Here is a 24690-nt window from a genome sequence, read left to right on the forward strand (position 1 = left end):
TAAATAAACCACGTGTATATATATATACGTAGAATAAATTATCCTCCTGTCTCTCTCTCTCTCTCTCTTTGCGGTGTTAAAATATTGAATATTAATGCGGAGAGAATGCGGGAAAAACGGGTGAATGGTTATCTCTGAATGACCGTGGTATGATAAGTCGGAAAATAGAATATAATGTCTAATGGAATTCGTTTATTGAATTTGTGTATATGACTATATCAATATTACGTACAGTACCGATCGATCTGATAATATCAAAGTTGTTCCTTTTATTTAATAAATCAGATAATTGTTTCGTATAAATATTAATTAAAAATTAGCTTTAAACCGTTTGTAATGCCATCTAACATTGATTTTACAAATCTATAACTGTCCATACGTATTAACTTGATTTCTTTTTCTCATTGTAGAATTGATTATCATTTCATATCTAAACAAAAGATTAATATTTGCTGAGTATAAATTATAACTATGTAAGTATAATTACATTTTATACTGATATAATTTCTTAAAAAAAAAGAGAAAAAGAGTAAAAGAATTGGATTATGGATAGTTAAATGTAATAGATAATACTAATCATTCGAATGTTCTTCCTTGATACATATAATATAAATCTATTTAAATTTTATTCAATCGTACATTTCGACATAGAATTACGTTTGAAATTTCATGCCTATGTCCGGTTAGTACCAAAGAAAAAAGAAACCAAGAAAAAAAAAGAAAAAAGAAAAAAAATGTCCAAATAATACAATATCTACAATCAACCGATACGTAGATAAGAAGTAAGTAAGTACTTACATGCATATGTATTTTAAAAGAGCATCGAGATGGAGAATTCGTTGCACTGCTGACCTTTCGGTCTTGTGAAACCGAAATCGACCTGGGCGTCGCGTGCACTTTCAGTCAGACTGAATCTTAAGTCGAATTGTAGCGATCGGGGGTGGGTAAGGGGAATTGACTAACGAAAGAGAGAGAGAGATAGAAAGAGAGAGAAAGAGAGAGGGAGAGAGAAAGAGAGAAGGGAAGAGAGAGAGAGAGAGAGAGAGAGAGAGACAAAGATAGACAGAACAAATACACTTCAAATTCGCTAGCTCGACTACTACTCATCCATTCCCATAGGTTCTTTGTTGTTCCATAAGCTCTTATTATTCTATATATTCTACGAAACTCCAAAACTTTATTGCGAAGAGAGAAAGAGAGAGAGAATCTAGAAAGCGAACCTGTCGATATCAAGTCGAACGATCCGATCGTGCAATTCAATTAGAATGTACCGACGCAATTAAGTAATTCGCATTCATATATTGCGGCATTCTCGCAGCCTGACGCGATCTTCTCATCGTTTAAATCACTTGAGTCTTAAGAGTCAGTTCGAAATCGAGCTCGACTCGATTAAAACTTCGTGAGCGAGATTGTTCAGTGATTTGGAAACCATAATAATATCCGGTTACTTTTTCTTTGTAAGAACAATTCTTCTTCGGATTTATTACTTCAAATATTACGGATTGTTATAATCGAATTTTTATTTTGAAATATTATTCACTTACTGTTTTTACTTTTTTTTTCTTTTCTTTGTTTTTTCTCTTTTTACATAGATAGGGATAACCCCGTAACATATGAAAACACGGATTGGTAGATAACTAGGTGTATATATACACAGAAGAACGATTGAAAGACCGGCAATAGAAAGCTACATGACTACAAGGAATCATGTCAACAGAAAATCATTTAACGTTATGTTATGGCCCGGCCGTCAACTTTCTCAAGCCCTTTTTAGAATGTAACTTCTCCGCAACGAGGAACCCATTATTTTTTCTTCCCTTTGCATTTGTTAGATCGAACGCGAAAGTGAGTTCGTAGAGTTCTAAGACAGTTGGGTGAGAAGAAAGAGAAGGAGGATAAAGCCGTAGGAGAAAGAGAAGAATGAGGAGGAGGTGGAGGAGGAAGGGACACCTTCTGTAACCTGCGTTAAGGCAGGTCTTGAAAACAGGTCTCTCTGGCTCTCCTACCCCCACTATTCTCACTCTTCTCACTCATATCCTTTTCTTTACGACGAAGGGGGAGACCTAATACACGTTGGGAAAGCTAAGTTCGTCAAAATAAGAAAGAAAGAGAAAGAAAAAATGAAAGAAAGAGAGAGAGAGAGAGAGAGAGAAAGAAGGGAAAAAAATAATAAACAAACTGTTCCTAATAACTGTAACTATGTCTTCCGATTTTCTCTCTCTCTCTCTCTCTCTCTCTTTCTCTCTCTTTCAGTTCATTAGAACAGATCGAATTATCGAAGGATTGATGACCGTCGTCGTCTATCGTTCCAAGGTATCGTTATTCCTCGATAGTTGGGGGAAGGATAGATGTCTAAGGTATTAGTTCTCGCCTTTAGGATAAATTTCGCAAGTCCGGATTTTATTCGGCCTGTCGCTAATATCATCTTGCCTACGAAAGATCGGCTTTGACTGTACAAATCGAATTGAAGGAGCGAGCAAACACGAGTGAACGCGAGTAAGAAGAGGTTTACCGTTACACGCGTATTCATTCGAACCGATCGAATTACTTTAGTGGTGGTGGCCTGGTCTGCTAGTTGCTTCTCGTTTACCATCCTTCGATATCAGATCAACGATATGAGTAATAGTGGTACCGGGGCTGGCAACTATAATTCTAGTTTTAGCTTTGCTTACGTGCTAGAGAACGAGGACTCGTTCGCTATGGCGAAATATCGTTGTTGCTTAACAAGTACGACTTCTGGAGGAACAACGCTAACTTTGCCAATCGAGATAAATAGGATGGTTGCTGGTTTTTCTTGGCTCGTCGAATGTTCGTAAATCTTGATTTGCAAAGTATATATATATATATGTGTGTGTGTGTGTGTGTGTGTGTGTATGTGTGTATGTATGTATGTATGTATGTATGTATGTATGTACGTATGTATTGGAATGTGTTGGTTGTGTGTGTGTGTGTGTGAGTGTATGTATTAGATCTATCGAAAAAAGTTTCGTTCGTTTTTTTAAGCAAAATAAAATAACTATTAAATTCTTATACTGCTTACATTCGTTAGAATTTAATTGACGACGTAAATAAGTTGTTAATAGTAAATCAACGATTTAATAGATGTTGTTAATATTATATGTACCTAATATTGTTGAAATTATATTTATTAATATATATAAGTATAGTAAAAAGTTATTCAATAGGAATATAACTTTATTCGATAGATCTAACTTATTATTGTATTATAAGTACTTATATACGTATCAATGTATATAATATATATATATATATATATATATATATATATATATGTGTATACGTGAAAAGAGAAAATTGTAATTTACGATAGCTAGTAAATAAACTACGAATGATATTTTTTTTTTATTTTACGACCTTTGAGAGTTTATTTAAAATTTATAGTTTAAATGCATCATAATACGAGGTTAAAGTGCCTCATAAAGCTTATTCGCAAGTGAGGGAAAAAAAGAAAAAAAAAAGAAAAAAAGAAAAAAAGAAAAAAAAAAGAAAAAGAAATGGTTCAACGTGGTAAATCGTGTCGCACGAAGTCGAATAAAAGACACAAAGTGATTACTTTTAATTGCATGATACGTGCCCACATAATAATTGTTGATTTAATTGGCAGAAAGAATACGCTTCTTCTGTATCTCGAAGGGAGAAGGGAACTTGAATGACAATAATTAGAGATATTCTGGGAATAGCGTCGCGATAATTAACGTTCGACGAGATGCGGCAATAATTTGTAATGATTGCTGTAAATAAAAGAATCGTATAAAATTTTTTTCCTGTAAGAAAAAAAAAGAAAAAATAATTCGAATTACTTACACATGTATTACGAATTACCATAACGAAAACGCTATAAAATATTATTTTTACTTTGACGTTTACATTAAAAAAAAAAAAAAAAGAACAATTTAAAAGATTAGAAAATTGAATTAGAAAATTAACATGTCTTAAAAAACTTGAAAATGTTAAAAGTTCCTTTCGTTTAACATCGTAAATATTCTTCGTTAAACCAAACATGAATAGCACCGATCTCATATAGTCTATTCAATATGGAAGATAACGAAACTTCCTTTCCAATCTATATATTTCATAAACCTAACAAGCAACAATAAATTATGAAGATGCTAACACAAGGCTAAGCATCGAAACACCGAGAATTTATTATAATGCTAACTGCGATAGCGAGGGCGGTACATAAAACGCATAATAGTATCGCGAAATAAGATAAGAGTTAATGATAAGGTGTCTTCGTGTTATCTTTTTTTACGATCGACGTCCTTCGGATTTGCGCTTCGTTCTTCTCTCTTTCAATATTCACTTCCGCTGGATTACGTCAAACGAACGACTTTTGAGATCGTACCTAACGTATTTATTTACTTATTTACTTACTTACTTGCTTACTTGTTTACTTATTTATTTACTTATATACCTATGTATGAAAAAGGCGAAATAAAAGATAAAGGTAGGATATGATTATTACGCCATTTTACTACATGCCTTACCAAGTCGTGCTTAAAGACGAGAGCTCATGCCCTAACGCAGATTTAATGTCAGGAAGAAATAAATACATAACGCTTTATGCGATACCTGATTGTCCAACTGGAAAGCTTACGGTTAGTCACACACGCACACATATATATATGTAGATTTTGAAATATATCGAATAACGATTTTTTAAATTAATCAAAGTACTCCAAATTTTTCAATAAAAAATTCTCTTCTTTTTTTTTATAGCAGTTATAAGAAAGAAAAAAATAAAAAGAAAAAAAAAGAAAAAATGCGATCGTTTCGTAAATTTTTTATCATAATTTTTTATCATATCGTGTAAAAAAGAAATCATATTCATTTTATAGATTTGTATATTGATATATATAGATCTTATGGATCTTTTAACCAATCACAAACGTTTACATCGTTAAATTTTAACAGATTTTTCGCACACGCCAGTTAGATTTGTATTATATTTAAAAAAAAAAAGTAATAAAATAAAATAAAATTCTGGAATATTTTATTGAATCACAGTATTGAATTACACAAAAACATGATGTGCAACATATTTATTTGCCCGTCACTCACCGGTGATCGTTGTGGCGTAAATAAAAGATAAATTGTGTGACGGAAAACTCAGTGACAGTCATTCCGGTGACTGTCATACCAATGAAAAAATGTTTTAACAGATATAATATAAAAAAAATATATATATATGTATATATATATATAAATAGATAGGTAGATAGAAAGTAATACGTTCAGGGTGAACGAAACAGGATTAAGAAATTTTATATTTCGCGGAATAGTTGTATTTTCTCTTTCTTTCTCTCTTTCTTTTTTTTCTGTTTTTAACTTTCGTTTATCCTTTACTTTAATAAAGAGCAACGTGTATACAGCGACTTTTAGAATAAAGTAGAAAATCTCAAAATCTCTCTATAAAAAAAAACCAATTATCTTCCTGCCATCGTGCCATTTATCGTTTTTGTCGTATTTTCAAAAAAAAAAAGGAAAAGAAGAAACAAACAAGAAAAATATCGCGATAAAATACGAACATTCCGTAGTCAAGGAATCTACGAGGAAGAATAGAAACTTTGTCAAGGATCGAAGAATAAAGAAATGTGGGACAAGGAAATCTTAGCGCCTTGGCTTCGATGTTCAACGCCAGCTTGATTGCTCGAATCGATCAGGGAACGTGAAAAATCAAGAAATATGAAATTAACGATCCAAGAGATATGTTAGATCTCTCTCTCTCTTTCTTTCTCTCTCTCTTTCTCTTTCCCCCCTCTCTCTCTCCCTCTCTCTTCTCACACACTCACATTCTCTCATTCTTCTTCGTCTCGTCTTGTCTCGTTTTTTCTTTTAATTCTTTTCCTTTTTTTTTTTTTCATTTGTTCCTCTTTTTTCAAATCGTGACACGGACATTCTAATCAAGAAGGCAAAGTACCGTAATCTTCCTTCGCGAATTAGCTTCTCGTCGTGAAACAATGAGTCGACTCGAGAGTTCGCTTGCAACGAGTAAAGAACGTAGGTACCTATGTACCTACTTCGTTAATTTTACAATAACAAACGGAGAAGAAGATTACATAGTTTTTACTCTCCTGGACTGACTCTCTTTCCCTTTGTAATCGCACTCTACGATTATTCTGTTCTTGCTAATCTACGTTCTTGGTTGTACGAGATAAAGAAAAAAAAGGAAAAGAGTAAGAGAGAGGGAGAGAGAGAGAGAGAAGAGAGAGAGAGAGAGAAACAAATAATACTAACTATTTGAATATTAGATTTTTATCTGTACAAAGAAAATCTTTTTTCCTCCCGTTATTTTCTAAAGTGAAAATCTCAAATTATTCTTAGATTTATTTGACCTAACTGAAATTTAAGGAAAGATCAGACGAACTTCGACTTTTTCACAGCTCAAGAGTCAGAGATAGATCTTTGCCTATCCATTCGACTCGAGAAAGAACACACCTGGTTAATAGAGAAAGAGAAGGATAAAGAGAGAGAGAGAGAGAGAGAGAGAGAGAGAAAGAGAGAGAGAGAGAGAGAAAGAGAGAAAGAAAGTGAAAAGGAGACAGACAAACAGATAAAGAGAGAGAGAAAGCACTGGTGGAGATTAAAAGTAAGCAAGGAAGCCCAGAGCCTCTATAAATATTGAACGATGTCCGGATTTATGGAGCAGATGCTGAGGCTCCAGTGTAGGAAAAGGAAGTTATATTGCGAGACTACGTAAAACGATGTAAGACCGTCTATCCATCTCTTTCTCCATCTCTCTTTGTCGTATTCAAAGAGAAAGAGAGAAAGAGAGAGAGAAAGAGAGAGAGGGAGAGAGAGAGGGAGAGAGAGAGAAAATAAGAGTGCGAGTGAGCCCTTTAGCCCTAGACATCCCCTACCGATACCGCAAAAGGTCGGCTAATTAATGTATTGTTTCACCGGGTGTGGCCTCTCACCGAAATCTGCATTCATTGAATATGCAACGCTTAACTTGTGTTTCTCGTGGCCTTGTGCTCTATGCATATCTATCGTTTTTCCAGGGATAAAAAAAAACATGAGAAAGAGAAAGAGAGAGAGAGAGAGAGAGAGAGAGAGAAAAGGAAGTGGAGAACTATAGATCGCAGAGGTTGAGGGAACTGGACAGCGGCTCGACGTTCGAATATATAGATATATGCAAATGCGGCCTATCGTTCGTGTTGGATTCATGAATCTGTCAGAAAAAAGAAATATATATATATATATATTTTATATATATATATAGAAAAAAAATAAGGAAAAAAATTCTTGGAAAATCGTTCTATTTATTTTTGTTATATTCCCTTTTCCGCCGTTTCTATTTGGTTCTTTTTTAAATATATATATTATTTTTATTTTTCGACAACGCACAAAGGTTAACTGTGAAACAATTGTATATAAATGTTGGTGGGAGATCGTTCTACTTTTTATACGAAAATCAAATTGAAGAAAAATTTGATTCACTATTTTTATTTAAAATTTTATAATAAAATTTTTCTTCAATTTTACGTTTAAAAACTTTTGCATTAACCCGATATGTAAATATGGAAATTTGTTGTTTAAGCGAGACTTGAAAAACCGGAAACAAAACAAAGCAGAAAAAACAAAAAGAAAAAAAGAAATATTTTTCCGTGTCGATCATTTGCAACATCGCGCATATAATTAATACGATAATTGGAGGGTTTATTGTCACACGTTACTGAACGTTAGATCGATGTTTCATCCTAATCAATAATGTTGTACGATCTGTAGATGCGATAACGTGATGTGTAGCCAGAATTTCGTGATCATACGCCCGTACCGGTATATACGATTTTAACAACATTGTAATATAATTTGCGAGCTTAACGCAACGGGCAAAGGTCAAAGGCCTCGAATGATCGTTAGCGGGTATATGTTTGCTAATTCGCGCTAGTTACCAAAGCGATTATTGGACGAGCGAACGTAACATTTCACCCGCATCTCGACAGGGGCCTTGAAGTTTAACAATGTGTGTACAAATACGCACAAACTTATACACACATACATACATACACACATATTCGAGATAATATCCATAAATATAAGCGGGATTTTGAATGGTAAATATTTTTTAAAGAAAATTGAAATTTTATTTCTTTTAGAGAGAGAGAGAGAGAGAGAGAGAAAGAGAGAGAGAGAGAGGAAAATAAAAAGAATAATAATAATAATAAAAATAAAGTATATAAAAATTTGAATGGACAATTTTGTTGTTAGACGTCGACGTCACGAAATTTCCTATTTCTCTTTTTGCGTTCACGAGAGCTATCCCCTCGATTTTAATTCTATAGAGGAACCAGCATTACGAAAGAGGCCTCCGGTACATGCGCGTGCATTTCACGCTGCCTTGATTCCTGCACACGATCGTGTCCTCCCATCAGCGTAGTGCCTCGTGCATGTCTGTCACACGTACCGATTCCATGCATGCTCACGTAATTTCAGGTAACGCGTACGGTTCCACCTTCTCTCTCTCTTTCTCTCTCTCTCTCTCTCTCTCTCTCTCTCTCTCTCTCTCTCTCTATCTCTGTCTCTCTCTCTGTCTCTCTCTCTCTCTCTCTGTCTTTTCCTTTCGGTTACTACAGAAAGGAAAGAAGAAAGACAGAGGAGACAAAGAAAGAAATTGAAAATTCTCCGTGCGTACCTTCTTTCTGGCAGCGGGTCCACGAAAGAATTCGCAGGGATTCTTTTTTTCGTTCGTACCAGTGAAATTCCATCGACAATAGGGCCGTCTCCACGAATTTGTAGCGATTCGTGAAAGTGGAGACGATTCGAATAAAATGATATTATTGTAGGGACAGAATCGTTGCTATCTTTCTTCTTTTCTTTTTTTTTTTCATAAGATGATACGAAACTACGTTTTTTTTTGATTTACAGCATTTTCATACAAAAAATATATTAAGTAATTTCAAACGAATAAATTTTTAACAAGTTTTTATTTTTAATCACAATCAAATATCGACATGCGCAGAAACGATATTACTTTCCGATCCACCTAATATATGTATATATTATATAACAAATATATATTATGTAGTATTATATAGATAATCCCCACTAAATCATTATGTTTAAATTCAAACTATTTTAATGGAAATGACGCTTTTCTTTGTTTTTTCAACTATACTCATTCATATCTAAAACGAATTTTATACTGGATTGACTTAAAAATTAATAGTTACGTGAGGTTTAATCAATCTTTGATCGAAAGTAGGATATTGTTTTTTTTTTTTTTTTTAATTAAAAGATCAGCTCCTTCAGTAAATATCAACGGCGTTATTTGTCTTCTTTAGTGATGATGATTTTTTTTCTCTTTTTTTTTTTTTTATAATGTTACCATATTAAAACTCATTTTAATTATTCGAAACTAGAGAAAAAAAAAATAACAACAAAAAAAAAAGGAAAAAAGAAACGAATTACAGATCGAAGAAAGAATGAAAGAAACTCTTTTTTTCTTTGCCAAACGATTTTCCGTATCGTATGAAATTTATAATTCGACACTGATTCGTATTTTCCGCCTATTAATCTACTCAAGAAGGAAGTGAACGGTACAGGGAATAAGGAGGATCGAGTTTCTTGGATTGTCACGCGCGAGATATCTTTCTTACGTAGAAGTTATTACGTAACTATAAATATTAATTAACTACGGGTAGTGGTTCTTCCTTGTGGCGTGGCCCTTAAGACGTTCAATGTTCGTGCCCGGTGTCCCACACGCCGCTGTCATAACCACGCTTGTGTCAGAGTGAAAATGGATGGTGGAAAACGGAAGGGAAGGAGGAAATCGAGTAACAAGCGGTTTTCACTCACCGTGTAACTGCGCGAGCGACTGTAGCGTGTTGGCATTGCAGTTTATGAATCCTGTAACAGAAAAAAAAAAATAAATAATGAGATTAGTAAAAAAATATCTTCGTGAGTTATAATTTTTCTATGCTATATAATCACATTATAAATTTTCATGTGCTATATTATATATATTGTAATAATAATAATAATAATAATAATATATTATTTGTTATAATCATATTAATATATTATTATTATTATTATTATTATCATTATTATTATTATTATTATTATTATTATTATTATTATTATTATTATTATTATTATTATTATTATTATTATTATTATTATTATTATTATTATTATTATTATTATTATTATTATTATTATTATTATTATTATTATTATTATTATTATTATTATTATTATTATTATTATTATTATTATTATTATTATTATTATTATTATTATTATTATTATTATTATTATTATTATTATTATTATTATTATTATTATTATTATTATTATTATCATTATCATTATTATTATTATTATTATTATTATTATTATTATTATTATTATAATCATCATTTTACATAAAATAGAAAAGAAATTTGACGAATCGAAAGAACATCGTTTTAATTTTTATATCGAATAGATGAGACTTTCAATTTATTTACAATGATTCCTAATACATTTTTGAATATAAATAAATGTGAAGTTTCAGTTGAACTTTGTAAAAAACAAAAAAAGAAAAAAGAAGTGATCACACGAGTTCGATTTGTTCGATCGTAATTTATGTCGTTTATTAGATTGCATTTAAAGTGGTTCGCAAAGTGCTGACAAGCGTTGAATATCGAATTAATAATAATCGGTGTGTTTAACGGGAAAAAAAAAAAAGAAAAAAAAACAGAGCGAAGAAACTGGAGAGCTAAAATAGCGTGATCACTTACGGGGAGCAGTCAACGTTTTGTAAAGAGAGAAAGAGAAAAGAGATAAAGATACTCTCCTTCGGACGTTTTTTACATGTCTGTACGAATGATCGATGAAGTGGGTAAATGCGATTAAAAAAAGAAAAAACACTTTCTTCGATCAATATTTTCATTAATTAACAATAAAAGTATTTCATAAAATAAATGCTTAATATAAATGGGACATTTTGATCAGTACAAATAAATTAATTAGCGTCGCTTGTATTATGTATTATTTTTCTTTTTGGTTATAAATACTATGTATTTATTTAAAATACTGATCAAATGTTTAAAAATACTGACCTAATAAGTAGCAACGTAAATAAAGATATAAAAAAAAAATGGTTTCGTTAAGACGTGCACGAATACGTCTATACACACAAGCATAGACACATGCACACGCATACGCACGCACAAACATACACACACAGACGCATACGAATAATCATATAAGCATTGTGGGAATCTTAGTGTTGCTAATTATCGCGTAATGGCGTCGTCGCAAGCTCGAAACGAGCCGCGCGAAATTATGTTAAATTAATTTGTTAATTATAATTCGTATATGCAGAACGTACTTTCAGGAGCTCGCAATGACTTCAAGTATAAATCCTGGAGTGAAAGAGAAAGAGTGAAAGAGAGAAAGAGAAAAAGAAAGAGAAGGAGAGAGAGAAAGAAAGAAAAACGACAGAGTCGCATGGTAGTTTACACCAGGAATTACATAGTGTAACAGCCATTTCGTCGATGCTGCATCTATTTTCTCTTGTGAAATCATTAGACTGTATAATATGTCTGCGTGTGTATTTGAATGTGTATATATGTGCAAAAAACGACAGGTACGACAATAACAATGATAACGAATGAATACTCAGCGTTTTTTTATTAATTAATTTCACTCCGGTTTGTAGATACTCGTCTTATAAATCTTTTTAATACACGCGGTCTCTATTTTTATAAGCGTGAACGTACATGCGTATGCATGTGTTTATGTATGTATTGATAATAAAAAAGAAAAACATTTTAGAAAAAGATAAGTTTATTCTCGTGCGATATAATAATAGCGATATAATAGGTTTTTTTTCTAAAGGATAATAGTTTCTCTCATTAGATTTTATTCTTTCACAGTTGTACTTTTTTTTTAACTAAATCCAACGACTATTATCTAATACTGTCGACTTTGTTTTTAACGAAGATAGAAAATAAAGATTCGCAGTAATGAGAAATAAAAGAAAAAAAGTAACGTTTTAAAAGTCGTTGACATTTACTTGGAAAAGTCATCAAGGATTCGAATATTTTCCTTGTAGATTTTTCCATGACGAATCGATTCCTATATTAAATAATTTACAAATAAAATCATAAGGAAAATCAACAAAACTGTGGGTGATTTTCTTTATTTCTTCTTTATACGATGTAAAAAAGAAAAAAAACAAAGAGAAAAAAGAGAAAGAAAGAAAGAAAGAAAGAAAGAAAGAAAGAAAAACGTTAAAAAAAAGGATTCACAAATCTGGCTAAAAGAAGATTTGAATGTTCCTTTATCGATGACTTTTATGTCTGTCCAAGTTGAATTGAAGTTGCAAGTTAGAGAACACGTCACGAATCGAGCACTATTCTCATGACGGGGGATAACCTCTGAACTTAGAAGGCCTCTTTGCGTTCTACGTTCGTTCGTGCGCTCATGCACGCTTACTAGTCCCGATGACTATGCACATGTAAACATTAACATTAAGAGGCAAGTTTTAAAGTCCACGTATCTACTGGTCTGTCAGTCACCGCCCTTCCGCTTTCTCCCACTACTAAACTTCTCTTTCCTTTTTTTCTTTCTCTTCCTCTTTCTCTCTCACTTATTCATCATCGTCGTCATCGTCATCAACATCAACGTCACGATCGGGGACGCTTTCCTTCAGTTTCTTTTTTCCTCTTTTTTCATTTTTAGTATCCTCTTTCTTCTTCGCTCTAAAAGCAAAGCGAGAGTCCCTGATCGATGTATATGTATACGCATATAGATGCGTTGATAATATAAACATATATATATACATAAACATATATATATACATAAACATATATATATATATATCGTATATATATATATATATTGTATATATATATATACATATACATATATATATATATATATATATATATATATATTTATATATATGCATGTACTAATGACGAGGGCGAAGACTTTCATTAAACGTATGTCTAATTAGTAAGAGCTGCGTTTGACGTCCTGTCTAAAGACATCGTATAGTCTTTCTCTCTCTCCCTCTCTCTCTTTCTTTCTTTTTTTCTTCCTCTCTCTCTCTCTCTCTCTCTCTCTCTCTCTCTCTCTCTCTCTTTTTCTTCTCTTGAAGCATCTGTTCCTGTTTACGTTGACTACGATAAGATAAACGTTCGCTAAATGTACCGTTTGTTATCCATATTGAAGACAGAGACAACTAGATAGATAAATAGATAGATAGATAGGAAGATTGAAAGAGAGAGAGAGAGAGAGAGAGAGAGAGAAAGAGAGAAAGAGAGAGAGAGAGATTAATTAGCGTAACGCATAATTACTAATATCAATGGAGCATGCGAAAGAAGTGAACGTAACGGGCAATCTAAGAGGAACGGACTCGTAGAAACGTTTCAACAATTATTTAACGCTCCGTTTGTGATGAGAGAGTGAACGACGACGAGGACGACTACGACTACGACTACAACTACGGCGACGAGGACGATGATGACGACAACAACTCGTAGTAATGGACTTTCTACGAATTCGTTCTACTCTATTTTCCTTTTCCTTTTTATCTCCTATCTTTCTTAACCTTTCTCGGATCTCTTCTTTTATATTTCTTTTTATTATATTTTTTTATAATAACAATCTTGTATAGACAAGATACACTTCGCCTTTGTTTATATCAATTATTAGGCAATAAATTCAATGGAAAATTATTCTGTTCTAGAATCGTAAATGGTAAATACATATATACATATGAAAATTGTTTCTCTCTCTCTTTCCCTCTCTCTCTCTCTCTTTTTCTTTTTCTTCATACAGTATAATTTCTTTTATCTTCTTATCTTCTTTCCTCGTCTCTCTCTCTCTCTCTCTCTCTCTCTTTCCTTTTTTCTCTTTCTTTTTGTATTTTTTTCTTCTTTCCCTTCTCAACATTGCTCAACATCGTCGAGTCTCCCTAGAATTATAAAACCGGTTACCTTATCTCGATAGCCCAGTCCATTTCGCGTTGTGTTTTTTTTCTTCTTTTCTCTGGTTTTCCTTTTCTTTTCTTTTTTTTTTCAAATAATTCCCTCGTAGTAGAACATCTAAGACTAGTCCCGTTTTTCGATGAAACTATGTAAATTAGATGTAAAACGATTGAGTTCGCGGGAACGCCGAAAATCCGACGATTCTATTTCTTTCGCAAGGCTACTAGCCGCAAAATCCTATTTCACAAAAATGTTTGAAGAAAAGAAGGGAACGGGAAGAAAGAGAAAGAGAAAGAGAGAGAAAGAGGAAGAAAAAGAGAGAAAGAGAGAGAAAAAAAGAAGAGAATAGGACGTTTCACCAGACCGATTGCGCGTTTTGCGTGAGGTTAAGAAGGGGGAGTAAGAGTAGGAAGAGTAGGAGTAGGAGTAGGAGGAGGAGGAGGAGGAGATAGAAATGAAAGAGCAGCACGAGAGAAAGGTTGGGGAAAGAGCCATGTGGTAGCTTCTTTTTCTTCTATTTCTTCCATTTCTTCTATTTCTTCTTCTTTTTCCTCTTCTGCTTCTTCTTCTGCACCTTCTTAACGTTTTCACATTTTACGAAACCGCGGGATGCTCTTTAAAGGTTGATTCACGGATGCTCAGTACCGAGAGAATTTACTTTGCTGTTCATGGTTACCTCGCTTTCGATGATTTTATCGTCTTAAGCTTTTATTCTCTTATTCCCATGAAGATGTTGTATATTTCAAAAAAAAAAAAGGGAAGAAAAAAAGAAAAAAAATGTATCGTTTGGATCGTAACAATTTTTTTAAATACAGTAGTGTAATAGGTGAACCGTCTAAAGCTTTTCCGTCGTTTGATGCAAACGATTATTATTTATCTATTTATATATTTATTTATTGATTTATTTAACGTTTTTTTCGTCAAACACTTAAGAATAAGAAGGAAAAAAAAATTCAATTCTATTTGATTTAAATCGTTTATCCGTCTCCGCCCGTCCATCTTTTTTTCCCACTCATCCTTCCCCAACTCATAAATATTTAAATGTCATCGCAAAATGACGTTATTTCATAGTATACTCGTAACTATCATATTACAGAAAATAAAGAAATGAATAGTTAAGAGGTAGACGGGTAGGGCGGTACTCAGTAAATAGAGATGATGCAGAATGATCTCTACGTATGATCGCTCAATCGGGATAGGACGTTTAAACTTTCTTCATACGACACGTAGTTCTTTTTCGCTTGTGTAATCGACACCGAATCGAAATACCGGCTACTACTATGCTTACTTCCAAGCATGCACATAGATACACACGGATACAGACACATAGTACATTACACACGCACATACTTACATAGAACATAACGTTATCCTCCTCAGAAATCGTTTGTTCAAACTCGAGTTCGACACGCGAGAAAGACGCGAAACGTTTTAATGTAACGAGTTTCGCTTATCTTACGAACTTGTAATATTCTTTTACGAACGACAAGACACAAGACGATTTAAAATGACAAATAAAAATATACAAATGATTTTTTCTTTTCTTTTTCTTTTTTCTTTTTTTTTTTTTTTTTTGAATTACGCTTAATAAAATTCGAAATTAGAAGTGTAGATTAGAATAGGACGAAAATGAAGAAATAAAATAGAAAAATAGGAAAAACATAAAAAATGAAAAGAAAAGAATGAAAGAAATGAACGAAAGAGAGAGAACAAAAAATAATTGCATTTGGTTAGCTGCTTTCTCCTTGAGTTGCCAAATGTCTTCGATTCTGCTCGTTTGGTGACCGACGCGCTTTCCTGACCGGCCTCTTGCGCAAGTGAGTCTATGTAGAATTTACGAGTTGATGAAACAAAAAGGAAAGAAAGATAAAATAAAAATAAAAAAGAAAAAAAAAATAAAATAAGAAAAAGAAAAAGTAAAGGAAAAAGAAATTAATGGATCACAAAAACACATATTTTTGTAATAAAACTTGTGTATATAACATTGACGATTACGTAAAAGGAAGATATTCATCGAACAAATATCTTACATTCATATCTCGGAAATAACGAAAATAGAAAAAGGAAAGATAAAATAAAAGATGATAATAATTTGTTCAATGCTTTTAACCCTTTTGCTAAGGCGGAACTGAACTATTGAAACGGGACTTGGTTACTTATAATTTTCTTTTCCTCTGCATATTCGCTCGCGTAAAAAATCTTTGAACTTTCATGCTTGCTTGTTTTAGAGTTTCTTCAATAATAAAAATTCAAACGATAATAATAAAAATATAAAGAAGAAGAAGATAACGACAAAACCATTGATGTCATTAAAATATATATATGTTATTTCAATAAGTGTTTATATATATATATATATATATAAGTATTTGAAGAGTGTTTCGTAACGAACGATTACAATCGATTGTGTATACCTACAACGAAAAGATAAAATACCTGAGATAGGATATATTCTTGGCCTAATGAAACACATGCTTCACTTCAAAACCGATTTTTTTCATTCAAAATATAAATAAGTAATTCGTCGTTTCTTCTTCTTGAAAAGAAATATGAATCAAGACGGACAACAAATATTTCATTCGTTCTTATCGTAAGTTAAGACTGTCGGCCATGACGATGATAAGGAGCCATTTGGAAAAATATAAGTTTATCGTATCGTTCAAAAAGTGACAATTTAGAAGGAATAAACGAACAATCGATCGATCGATCGATCGATCGAGATATATATATATATATATATGAATTTCGAACTATTCATAATAAATTTTATCGAGCAAATCGATTACCTTTCATAGAAAGCGATTCGAATAAATACTTAAGTAAATCGTTTTTCTCCGATGGCTAGTGGAATCGTTTAAAAACCATTTCGAACTTCAGTATCACCTATATAGACAATACCATTAGGTTACCCCTTAATATTATTATTATTATAATTATCATGGATCAATAAAAATACATCCGAGATCACGAAACCATAACGATTTGACTTTTTGCCAAGGTGGCCCAGCGAACTTCGCTACTTCGCGTCGTTCGAACGCTTCCGAATGCTTCCGAACGCTTTCTCTCTCTTCTTTCTTGTCAAATAAAAAACTTCTTTATAATTTTTTGCGCTCTTTACTGCCGATGGAAATATATACCTATATGTATGTATATATATATATATATATATATATATATAAATACATACATATTTTATATATATATAATAAAACATCTGGAGTGGTTAACAGGTCTTTGTAATTTACAACTCGGTTTACCTTCGAGAGACTTTCTATTTCCTCAACTGTACAGATCGTTCGCGCGTGTCAACGAATTAATGACGATTTCGAGGGAAACGAAATGATCGAAAATACGATATGCATAACGGATCGTTAATCCCTCGTAGTTCACGTCTGTGTTATGTTTGCAATCAATTACACAGACACGTTTCTATATCAGCTACTTAACTAGTTGGTATACGTCCATGATACTTAAGAGTAGAATCTATCTAAGATTATTATATCCGTTCATCTAAACACCTTAAATTTCTCTAGATCTTTATGTAAATCTGTCTCAGATAATTTAGATCCGTAATTAAAAATTATTTATAACCATAGAAATTAATTCAATTTATTTGGATAAGCAAAGAAAGAACAAGAAAAAAAAGCATAAAAGTAAAATCCTTCGATTGTACCGTTTTTGAAATATTCATATAATAAATCGATCTAAATAAAACTAAATACGATATTCGAAAGTAAAGTTTACGTCATTGATTACCTATTTAATAGTAAATTCTGAAGACAAAATAAATTCGAAGAAGTTAACCGAAGTGCTTGTATAAAAGCATCCAAAGAAAAAAAAAAAAAAAAAAAAGAAAGAAAAAAATCCGATCGAAAGATTCGCGACATGTAAGTAAGTAATTACCTAAATGCCTAAGTAGTACGTACCTACCTAGTGTTCGACACTAACGTAATTCATCCCGATAAAAATCGCGAGCAACTTAGAATGAATCGTGTCCCGAAGAGGTTGAAAAAGAGGAGAGAGATGAGTGGGAGGGGGGTTTAACGTAAACATGAATTAAACCAGTAACTCGCGAATGACACGCGAACTCGAAATCGTAAATAGAAGAGGAGATAGAAGAGCTAAGAAGAAGAGTTAAGAATTAGTGGTAGTGGTGAACGTTACTATAGTAGTAATATATACATACATATGTAAGTATCTAAGTTGGCAAGTAAGTATACATAGCATGTACTTGGTCCGTTCTTCTTTAGAAGAACGCCTGGCTGAAAAACGATGAGAAGGGATGAGAAGGAAGAAAGTAAGACGTGAAAGAAGGGGAAGGGGAGGGAGATACGAAGAAGTATTCTAACATAAGGCGGCTTTTCTACCGGGTCGTTTTCCAGCACGGAGCTTAACGAGAACCGACTAATGGGCCTCGAGAGGATCTCGTCGGCGAATCTTTGATACTTGGAACTCGTCTTCCTTCTTTCTCTCTTTCTCTCTCTCTCTCTCTCTCTCTCTCTCTCTCTCTCTTTTTATCTTTATCTCTGTTTCCACTGTCTCTCTTTAAAACAACGTGTAAACGAAGCCACCGCGAATCGAGTTCTTATTCTTCGAGCAGCAAACGATCGCGAGACATTTCGAACGCGGAAGTCTCACGAGAGAATCAGAGAATCGCAACAACCCTTCTCTCTTTACAACGACAACGACGACAACGACGACAACGAGCACAACGACGACGACGTTTCTCTGATATCTCTGTGAATTTACGAGCAATCCTCCCTCACTTTCAAAAGATCGATCTGTACAAAAGACTTAGCTGGTTCGTTGTTCCGTTGCTACCAACTCACTCGATTCGATTCGTTTTACGAGCCGAAACGAGAACGAGACGATCTCCTTCTTTCTTTCTTTTTTTCTTTCTTTCTTTCTTCTTTTCTTTCTTTCTCTTTCTTTCTCACTCAACTTTTTACATTTTCTTATCTCTTATTGGGATACTAAAATCGAACGAATTGTTCTCCCAGTTATTTCTCTTCGACTTAAAGAGAAATAAAATAGAACGAACGAAATTCTATACCTCACGTCACGATCGTAAATTCGCGAATTTTTTTTTTCCTTTTTTTCTTACGAGGCTACGCGCCAAAGTATGGTATATTCTTGGTAAAATATCAGAAGTAGGATATTATTTCGTATATATTTCGTTCTATGTTGTCGTCCATGTTGTTCGATAACCTATGTAAATTTTCGATTCAATATGTTCGAATCGATCGGACGAAGTTATAATACAAGAAATGAAGAAAATTCGTTTGAAATAAACGTTAAATCTTATAATATGTTCATTAATATATAATTACCGAGATATCAATTCTGATAAATAATATCATCAATAACGTAATATCGTGACGAATTGATTTAATCGATTTTTATCAAGGTATGTATTTACGATTAAAAAATTTCACTTTTTATTTAATAATATCCTTTTGTATTATTTGCATTCATAACGATGGTATCGTTCCTTAAGCAAAACACGTTTCGTGATTAGAGTTAAGATTGACGTTGAGACGTCATGATCGACGTGCCTTCGATCAAGCTATGCGATCAAAAGAGAAATCTCATGGATCTTCTTCTGAAAAGGCCGAAGATGCAAAGACATAATCTTTTTCCAAAAAAAAAAAGAAGAAAGAAAGAGAGGAAGGGAGAGAGAGAAAGAAAGAAAGAAAGAGAGAAAGAGAAAGAGAGAGGCATAGAGATAGACAGACAATGAGAGAAAAAGAGAGAGAGGAAGGAAGAAAGAGAGAGAGAGAGAGAGAAAAGAATAAATTCATCGGGTTCTCGAAAGCATAATCTCGAAAAGAGCTGGCGTATATCTCTTTCGGTCAATCTCGTTCTCGAAGTGAAGATAACCCCGAAGGATCGTCTTTCCTGATTCGTTGTCGGATCGCATAATATTATATTCGACTTTCTTTCTTTCTTTCTTTCTTTCTTTCTTTCTTTCGTTTCTTCTCTCTCTTTCTTTTTCTCTTTCTCTTTTTTCCCATCCATTCGTCTATCCGAATACCCAAGAATCATCTCAGGAAAGAAAATACTCCTCGACTTGGGCTTTATGAGCTTCCGGAACAGCCAGTAACAACGTTACTCGTCACCGAGGGGGAAGCAAATCTTGAAAGGATCGAAAGAATTTCTTCGAAATTTATATATACACTTGACTGTGTAATAATAAAACTAAATGAACAATATAAATCCACAGTTGTATAGTTGCTGTTCTATCAATGGAAAGAGAACAAAAAGAAAAAAAAAGAAAAGAAAAATGAGAAAAAAAAGGAAAGAAATGAAAATTGTAAGTGTATAACAATCATGATCTACCGTCATACTTTATATATGATTCAAATTTTTTTATTATAATTCTTCATTAAATGGGCCGCTCACTTCTCAAATTAACTTCATAAAACAAAAAGTAGAGAAATGTGATAAAATGATATAAATTACTTTTTAAAATTGTCTATAAAATATAAATTCAAAAAATATAAATTTAAATTAACATTATCTTTTGCTGCTGTATTTAAATTGTATTAATACGGAGTTAATCAGATTGGCTTCTGAAATAAATTATTTTTTATTTGATGACCAAATAATGTTGTCATTCAATTGATATTGAATAACGGAAATATTAGGAAAATTTATTATGAATATAAAAAGTAAAAGTTCATTGAGTGACACTCGATGTTTGACAATTATATTTAAACAAATTCAAAAAGTGGAATATAATCAATTTGACTTGTAAACCGCCTAAATTACAATTGATCTAACAAATAATTTTTGTTTATATCGTCATTGAAGAAATAAAAAAATGAAAAGAATAAAAAACAAAAGAAAATAAAAACAATGAAAAAAAATGAAAAGTTAATATCGGATTGACTTCACGACTTATTAATTTAGTCACTTTCATATTTCTGACAAGTAATAAATAGAGAAAATAAAAAGAAAGAAACAAAAAGGAAAAGAAAAAAAAACAAAATGAAATGAAATAACTAAGTACTTACATGTACCGAGAAAGAGATATATGTACATACCTCGTTTGATATCAAACGATTTCCATTAAAGTTTAACAAAGGTTCGCGACGAAAGTTTAGGTGAGTATAGAAGACCCAACTGACAGATACGAACGACGAACGAGACTCACCTCCATTTGAAGGGAAATCCGTTATCTCGTAAGAGAAATTGACCATGCAAGCAAATAAGCAAGCAAGCAAATAAGCAAGCAAGCAAGGAAGTAACCGATCAACAGTATCACTGAGTTTTAAAGATCCTTTTTACTCTTTTTTTCTGCCTTTATATACCTTCAACCTCATTCTCTATTTCCTATAGTTCTTTTCTCTCTCTCTCTCTCTCTCTCTCTCTCTCTCTCTCTCTTTCTATTTTTCTTTCTATTTTTTCTTTCAACGTAAGAGGGAATACATACATACGTATAATACTTAACAACTAACTCACATACTCGTTTGCTTAACTCTCGAAACTATACAAAGCTTTCGTAAGTCGTGAGAAACAGGCTTATGCGTCGAGTTAAGGTCGGGAGATCTTAAAACCTGGACGACCCCCAAGAAGACGAACGACTTCATCGTCGTACCTCTCATAGAATTGTTCGTGTGAGAGTGCGACTTTCAAGAGAGAGATAAAGAGAGAGAGAAAGAGAGAAAGAGAGAGAGAGAGAGAGAGAGAGAGAAATTCTCGAAACTTTTAAAACGAGACATCTTTGGCGCATATAACGTCAACCTAATTTCGTATGAGTCGATTACGTCCGTTTCACGAACGTCATACATTTTTCTTTTAACACTGTCAATGAGAATCTAAAAAACTGACGATGAGTATTTTTATATGAAATTTTGACTTAAAAAAATTTTTCTTTTTTTTTTCTGTTCTTTCTTTCTTTTGTTTTCAAACGATACATCAAAAATATTTTTACTTTGTTTATCGATTGTTAACGAAACAAGTAAATATGAATGATATTAGATTTTTTGTTCCTTCCATGATAATTGTCGAAGATGTAATTATTATAACTTGTTAAACGGGAAAATATGAAGTAATTTTTCACGATAAAAGAATAAATAATTAACACGCACACATACGCGCGCACGCGTTTCGTTTCTACCTTCCATTAAAGAAAACATTATACTTTTTAATTCGTTTTTTTATAATTCGTTCATTTATCCAAAAGCTACTTGTCTTTATTCCTACTACTATATTTTTGATCGACATAAATTTCATAAGTCCACGTTCACTGTCTTTTTAACGGCTTAAAAAGAATTAAATTGTTTTGTAGAATCGAAATCCTTTCCACTATTTTTTAAGCTAGAAATTATGGTCATCATTGATAATTGGTACTTGTATATATATATATGTGTGTATATATATATATATATATACACATATATATATATATACACATATATACACATATATACACATATATATATACACATATATATATACAGATATATATATATATGTGTGTATATATATATATATATATATATGTATATGTGAATCAATAAATATTTCAATTACAATAAAAAAGAAATAATAAATTACATCCGTCTTTCTAATCCTTTTCTTCGACTTACGACCCTTATTATGTTGAATCTTCGATTTTTTTTTCGTGTTAATGATCACGATTATTATCACTTATCTACATGATGATCCTATCGAAAAGAACAATCGTGAAAGTGCTTTCTCGCTTATGTGATTCTAACGATAAGTAAGATAAAGAGAGAGAAAATGAGAAAGAAAACAAAAGAGAGAGAGAGAGAAAGAGAGAGGAAGAGAGAGAGAGAAGGAAAAAGATGAGAAACCATTGGCAGTCCATTAATAACGAAGGCGCCAGTAAGCGACCGCAATGAATCTCTGTTCGTGTCGAAACGGTAGTCGACGATCGGATAAAAAGGATCAAAGATCATCGCTCGCAACTCCTTCCTTCTCTTTCTATCATCGTATCGAGAACTCGAGCTACCGAAAACGGTTAAACGCTAAATCATGCGGCAAGCGTCATGAAACTCGCGAGAAACATCTAATTCGCTCCTATTTCGTATAAAAGAAAAAAACCAAAAAAATAAAGAACAAATCGATCAACGCGAATTGATCGATATATCGTTTATCAGAAAAGGAAAATAATAAATTATTATCGAGTTAGTCAAGCTTTTCCTCGAAATGCCTAAAAAAGAAGAAGAAGAAGAAGAAGAAGAAGAAAAGAGAGAAACAGAAAAAGAAAGAAAAAGGTATAAAGAAATATTTTTCAGTAGCTCTGATATTTCATTCATAGATAAAAGAAGTATTTAATCGAACAGCAACTTTTTCTATTTCTTTATATCTAATCGATAACGCGAAATTCATACACGAATACAGATCTTATATTTTCCTTTATGAAAACATAAATTAAACTTTCCTTAATGAAATATTGAAGAACTAGCAATAAGAAATATTCGAAAATTCACAGATATAAATAATTAGTTAATATTTGAATGGCCATTATTCGATAAGGATTAACCATTACAATCTCTAAGTAAAGAAACAGTAACGAGAAGGTCGATTAATAACGATGACGATGTGTAAAATATTATGAATCAAATATGTGACGTTTCTATAAAGAAAAAAAAACAAAAGAAGAAAAGAAAAAATATTAAACAACAATACAAACAATGTTGAAGGAATATAATGTATAATGATACATAAAAATCTTCTTCATACATTTCGAAATTGAATAACATTTTGTGTAACTACTGACAAAGTGTGTACATTGAATTTTTATATGGATATGGGGAAATTAATGGGCTATATAAAGTATATATACGTGTGTACGTCTGTGTATATAAAATTCTTTTGACACCTTTCGAAATCGAATTATATTTTGTAGACTGGCAAAGTGTGTACATTGAATTTTAAGATGGATATGGAGAAATTAGTGTGCTATATAAAGTATGTATATGTGTGTATGTGTGGTGTGTGTGTGTGTGTGTGTGAAAAATGAATAAAAATTATTTTTATCGTATGAACGTACGAACCGTTTATAAATTAAACGACTTACGTTTATCCAAAGGTGGAATGTCGACTTTTACGATATAATAATGATTGGTCGATATAATGATAATATTTGTAGTATGTCTGGAAGACAATCAGATATAAAAAAAATGTATAAAATCGATTTTGTCGTAAAAATTCATAATAAAAGAATATTTAAAAGACTAATTTCTTATTTTACATCCTTGCAAAATGAGCACCTCCATTTTATTTTCCTCTCCTTTTTTTAACTTTTCACTCCGTTTATTATTCTAGATAAAGTAATACGATTTAAAAAGACAACTAAATGATATTTTTACAATCCACTGTATGCAATATAAATAACGAAATAAATTTCGAGCCAAGATATATTTAATTAAGAGGAGTAAAAGTGTGCGAGATAAAGGTGAAAAGAAAAAAAAAAGGAAAAAAAAAGAAAAAAAAAAGAAAAAGAAAAAAGAGACAAAAGAGAAAGAAAAGAAAATGAGTGAAATATGGAAGAGAGAGAGAGAGAGAGAGAGAGAAAGAGAGATGGAGAGGGAGGAGGAAATAATCACGTGGAAGTGACGAGAATAAACGCAAAAGGTCTAGAATTCGTATTTAAATACCGTGACATATCCCGCGAATGCTTCTTACGGCTCGCGTGAATACAGTAAAATGTCATGATGACAAACGAAGGCCGACATGTGCTTGAAAACCGTGCGTTCTAACTATAGTA

At 32.3% G+C, this 24690-nt stretch overlaps 1 protein-coding gene across 1 annotated transcript in view; it reads right to left on the reverse strand.

The window, feature by feature from the left end:
• orb2 (cytoplasmic polyadenylation element-binding protein orb2) overlaps window positions 1-24690 on the reverse strand; it is a 132362-nt gene that overhangs the window by 45661 nt on the left and 62011 nt on the right. The window contains exon 3 of the mRNA XM_035863986.2: window positions 9820-9870. Within this exon, the coding sequence (XP_035719879.1) occupies window positions 9820-9870 (51 nt within the window). The remainder of the gene's footprint in view (window positions 1-9819; window positions 9871-24690) is intronic.

This window comes from Vespa mandarinia, chromosome 7, assembly GCF_050613455.1.
Source record: "Vespa mandarinia isolate Hongniang chromosome 7, ASM5061345v1, whole genome shotgun sequence".
Classification (NCBI taxonomy): Eukaryota; Metazoa; Arthropoda; class Insecta; order Hymenoptera; family Vespidae; genus Vespa; species Vespa mandarinia.